The sequence below is a fragment of the Lupinus angustifolius genome, unplaced genomic scaffold (assembly GCF_001865875.1).
Source record: "Lupinus angustifolius cultivar Tanjil unplaced genomic scaffold, LupAngTanjil_v1.0 Scaffold_1_87, whole genome shotgun sequence".
Taxonomy (NCBI): Eukaryota; Viridiplantae; Streptophyta; class Magnoliopsida; order Fabales; family Fabaceae; genus Lupinus; species Lupinus angustifolius.
This window is the reverse complement of record NW_017715417.1, coordinates 62877-68410: the sequence shown is the minus strand read 5'-3', so window position 1 is coordinate 68410 and position 5534 is coordinate 62877. Positions and strand designations below refer to the sequence as shown.

Here is a 5534-nt window from a genome sequence, read left to right as displayed (position 1 = left end):
TTGGTAAGAGCTTATATGACCCCATCATTTTCTAACTTCTATTTTGTAATCTAGTTACTTTATTTATTTAATTCCCAATCCTGCACCATTCAGATTCTGGCTTCCTTCAATTTTTCCCTGGGGAATCTGACTGCCAAATTTGAAGTGAATAATTAAATCCCCCCTTTAATTTTGCTGCTTCTTATAAATATTGGAAAACAAAAGAAATGATAAAGAAGAGTGTCCACATGTAGTAAATAAAGAAGACAAGATATAAGTAGAACAAGTTTCTTGCTATTTCTTAATATGCCGTAACTGCTAAACTATCATTTCCCAATATTCTTTTTTTATAAGCAAATATATTATAAAGGGCACAAGGGGTGCCAACCCGATTATAATTTGCAACACAGGTCAATACAAGTAATAGGATCAATGTACCATTGTGCAAAAGATAATGAATTACAACTAACAATATTTGAAAACCAAACCCAAGATCTAATCTGAATCATTTCTCAATATTCGATGTAGTTCTTTCCTTAGGCTATAGATCCAGTGTAACTTACTAAAGAGGACAATGTTTATTTTGAACAGATTACTGCTGTTGGTCATGCAGCCATGTTTGCAGCTATTCAGAGATATGTACCATCTTTGGTATGTACATCATGGCTTGCTGCTGCTTTATTTTCTTTATATTTCTTGTTCACAATGTTGGTCCTCTAATGATCACATCATAAGAATTTGATATGTCTTCTTTCTTTCAGATTCCATCTACTTATGCACCAGAAAGGTTGGACCTCTTGAGGCAACTTGAGAAATTGAAGCAAATGACAGCCATTGATGTGGGAACCAGATGAGGAAGTGGATGAAGTTAAATGATCAAGAAGCAATGCAGATTTTTGTACAGCTAGCTAAACTTAACATTCTTTGTGGTCTCTGAAGTTGGATTAGCTTTGTTCTCCACTCTCTGAGTTGGTTCCGAATTTCGCAGAGAGTAGTTGGGCATAGAGAAGTTCATTCCATGTGTCTGGCACTCCGGGTAAGCACCAGTGACTACAATCCTGAGGAGCGTCCGGTGGAGTGCCTGGTTCCCGATACTTGGAAGGGTGACCATCTTTTCTCAACTCAGAAAAATATGTGATGTTCGAAAACTGGACTTTCCAGCTCCCATGTTGCATCTGTTTGACAACGTCTGATATAAATGTGTTATAGTATGGTTCTTTTTCGAGTTTTGTAAGGTCCTTTTCTGGTTCTGTTTCCATGTCACAGTTTCCGCCTTCATTCCATGTGCCATTCCTACAATTTCAAAGTAGAGTTAAGACACTATTCAAATGTACACTCAAAAGGTTTTCCTGTGTTCCAGATAAACCTATGCATAGCAGATAAATTTTTTGTATGTTTAGATCTTCGTGCAAAATATCAATACAAATGCATATGTTGGAAAATTTGAAAAAACTGATATCTTATTCATAAGCAATATCAAAGCAAGCATGGAGTCTTAATTGCTTATCATCTAGTTTTATTGTTTTATTTCATAATTTTGCAATGGAGTAGACCATCTTGCCTAACTTTTGCATGCAGCCCAGGAAAAACAACAAACTTAAAAAACATACATATATAGGTTCATAAATCTGTCTTATGTGAGTGATCTAATTTTTCTTTTCTGTTTTATTTCTTTAATTATTTATGCAATTAAAACCTATCTTTGCATCATGGTATATCTAATAGTTCTAAGCCTAGACAAAAAGTGAATGCTGTTTTTCTATAGGGTATCTCATTATCTTATGAGTAAAGAACTAATCTTTTTCTCGGGTGTGTGACTATTCCTTTCAATAAGTTTGTTCTTAGGAGTCAAATCATTGATTTTTTGATCTTTCTGGAAATCTAATGATACCTTATACCAGTAGAACAATGTCTTGTTAGTAGACAAATACTAGTAGATGAATATTGTGTGAAGTAATTAACTGTCGATATAAAACTTTTTGGAATCAGTATTAAGAATCATTTATGTTTATTCACGTGTACAAGCTTTATTACTAATAATTTGAAATAAGGATTCTCTGTCTAAAAAAACATGTATCTTCTTATTCTTATCTAATAAATAAACACCAAGTAATATGGACAAGAATTTTCTGTCCTAAGATAATTCTATCTATATGTACCTGGCTAACCAAACTACATAGAATAATGCAAAAATATTAATTTTATGTTATTATAATATTTTTTTTTAATTAAGTTAAATTTTCTAATTGGATGAGAACATCAAGTCAGACAGAAATGGGAATAGTGATCCACATCCAAGTAATATAACTTTGTTTTTATATTTTTTTATTTAACTGTATGATACATTTTAATTGGTTGTAATATATATGGGGACATGGACTGGGAAAATATATCTTCATTCAATAGTTTGAGCCCAAGTAACTGTTCTTTAAATCCTGATCTGGTTAGTAGAAATTAGTTAGCTTGCCTCTTTCAGAAATATCTCACTATTCAAGGCATGAGAAAGTGTAAAATGTGAATCATTTCTCTTGTGCAATGTGTACTTTCGTAAGCTATATCAGTATACTTGCCTGTAATGAACGGGTGAATAACCACGAAAGAAGACGAAACTCCTCTTCTGATCTAAGCTATTCAGTACCCATGATTTCCATGCCTGTAAGGATCTCCTAAATGCTTCCTTCACATTCATACTCATATTTACCTTCCCCCCTTCCTGGAAATATATACCCCTGCAAAAAGATAAAGTACATTATAGATTAGCCGGTACTAATGTTTAACTATTAGTGACTTAGATCCTCTCTAGTACTGCAAAGTCCAATACTGGAATATGAGGCACTAGAAAAGATCCGGTTTCAAGAAAAAAAGGTTGTTGGAGTGGTCCTACGCCTTGATAGTTTTGTCTTGGTTCCACCAGTGTCCAGAATTGAAAACAATAACATCTGCTCCTTCCCAGTTTTTGGAATACCAGTGCAACTCATCAAGCCTAATAGTCATTCGGACTTCAGTAGATGAATTTAGTGGTGGGTGACCTAAAATGGAAAGGAAAGGAACTCTATAGTACTCTACAGTCATGTTGTATTCTTGGAACATCATTGAGAGGTAACCCTTGTGTTTGCTTATAGGATTTCCATTCAGTTCATATATTGTAGACAGGTTGGAAACACCTTGTGACAACAAGCAGAGTAAGGACTCCCATTGGTTTCTTCCGACCGAGTCGCCTGCGAACACGATGCGGCCATTGCGATTTCTCTCCAGGAGGTCGCTGGCATTAAATCTGCGAGTAGCATCATGAAACATATGGACACAATGGGAACTAGTTATGATAATTGAAGAGTACCATATATTCAAGTGTAGAGAAAAACAGGGAGGCTAGCTACTCATTTTTATGACAATTTCTGGTTGGGGAGCCAGTTAAAAGGATTTTCCTAATTAACTAGTAAAAATCATTTAGTTGGGACTGTCACATAATTATAAACAAAAGATAACATGTAATAAGGAGAAACAAACACATACATCTTTATTACCGGAGAGGATTCTCCTTCCAAGCTAATAGACTCTTGAAATTGAGAAACTATTATATGATATAAGACTGGATCCCAATAACCAGTTCATCATTGATTAGAATAAGCTCACTTAATTTAAATTATTAATACACAAGTAATGGTGAAAATTTGGTAGTAATCATATTAATCTTGGACAATTAGAAAACCTTAGTTTACCTATTGCTTCCAATTGTGAATCATACTCTATCATGCTAGAATATGACATGATCAAATTGTATTCCATATGGACATATTTTTTTTAGTTCAGCAGTAGTGAACCACATGGTTAGGAAAGTCATATATTTTTAGAAATTAAAAGTTATGTTATGATAGATGAACATAAAAGAAGTTATGATAAGATCCCCATGTTATGAAAATGATGAATACAACAATGTCATTTGCGTCTCACTTTTTACATTTTTTTTATATACAAGAAAAGAAAGCAAATCTTAGTAATACATCTCTTTCTTTCACTTTATAAGAAGTTTCTGAAAATGTATTAAAATTATAAAAATGCGATGCAACAACCATATAATATCCCACGTCTGAAGTAATGCATACCACTAACCATTTCTTTTATTTTTAAAAAGTGTCATTAATTTACCATTTCTTTTTTCTAAAAAAAGAAAGTAATAAAAAAATACTACTATAATTTTTAATATAAAAAACTCCTGCTGGATATTAGGATCTAGTATCCACAAATGCTGTTCGATCTGGTTCCAGCCATGTTTCTATATCTTTTTTGACCGATTCTGATGAACCCCATTTCTTCCCCGAAAAGCAAGGAAGGAAAAAAATAAAAGGTGCATAGAGGAGAAAAAGAACTGCCATTGAAACCCACATGAAGCATTGTCATTGTCAATTTTATCATATAATTACTCCCCATAGCTTTGTTTATAAGTTAGTTATTGGAGGATAATGGAGGATAGGAAAAGATTTTAGAGCTATAAATTACACTTATAAAATAGTTATTAAACTCTCCTTTTAACTTTATTTTTCTCTAAAGCCTAACTCAGTGACAAATCTTAGCAAAACAGATCCAAACATTATTAACCATGCATGCACATATCTAATTATGGAAGATGCAAAAACACATATAACATGACAAATAACAGCAACGCAACAATTTGAAAGTTAAAATGGAATATCCAAATACATGCACTGTAACTATTTTAAAGTATATAATTGATAAATATAGTGCAGTTAGAATGTGAGCATAACCCTACTGAAAAAAAAAAACAACAACAAATAAAAAAAGTGTGCAGCACATGATACACTACAACACAGTTTGCATAAACAAAAATTATGTCACATACCTTAGAAGGTTACATCCATCAGGTTGCCATCTCCATTTACGATAACCTTCATCTTTCCGTCCATTTTTACGGCACCGGAAACCCGGATCAAGAAACCGGCAACTCTCATTGTACACTTGACGTGGGTAAGTGTCATCCCAAACCCAGCGACCATTGGAATAATCACAGGAAAGTGAAGATTTTTGTAAATTATTGGGAATTATATATGACAAGAAAGCTAAATGAGAGAGAGATTTTCTATCAAAAGGGGCCACAAAGGTGTATATGAATAGGGAAGATAGTAAGAGGATGAGAAAAGGAAGTGCATATGTCAATTCTCTGTTCATTGTAAAAAGCTTAGTTGATTAAAATTTGATTTGATAAGAGGGTTGAAGATCCATAAGAAAAGGGTGCAAGGGTGATTTTACACGTGAAGTGGTGCTATATGAGATTTAGATACATAGACAGGTCGAAACTATATATTGTTGAAGTGATATTCTGTTGGCCAAGGATATGTTAGTTTATTCAATTTTGAATATTTTGGGTAGACATTAGGAGTAGGAGACAATTGCAATTAAATATGAAGGAAAAATGAATGAATTCAGAGTCTAATAGTTATTTAAATTATTTACTTTAAAATATAAGCAATATATTTGAACTGATATATATATTAATTTTTATACTGTATAAATATTACATTATTTAAGTATAAAATTAA

At 32.9% G+C, this 5534-nt stretch overlaps 1 protein-coding gene across 1 annotated transcript; it reads right to left on the bottom strand.

Annotated features, from left to right (window-relative positions):
* Positions 1-257: 257 nt before the first annotated feature.
* On the bottom strand, positions 258-5262 carry LOC109336868 (protein trichome birefringence-like 8). Its single transcript, XM_019573684.1, has 4 exons — positions 4838-5262; positions 2864-3253; positions 2550-2708; positions 258-1272 (listed from the first exon to the last, which is right to left on the bottom strand). Exons 1-4 carry the CDS (start codon positions 5161-5163, stop codon positions 924-926), a joined length of 1224 nt encoding a protein of 407 aa, XP_019429229.1. The 5' UTR covers positions 5164-5262; the 3' UTR covers positions 258-923.
* Positions 5263-5534: the final 272 nt, after the last annotated feature.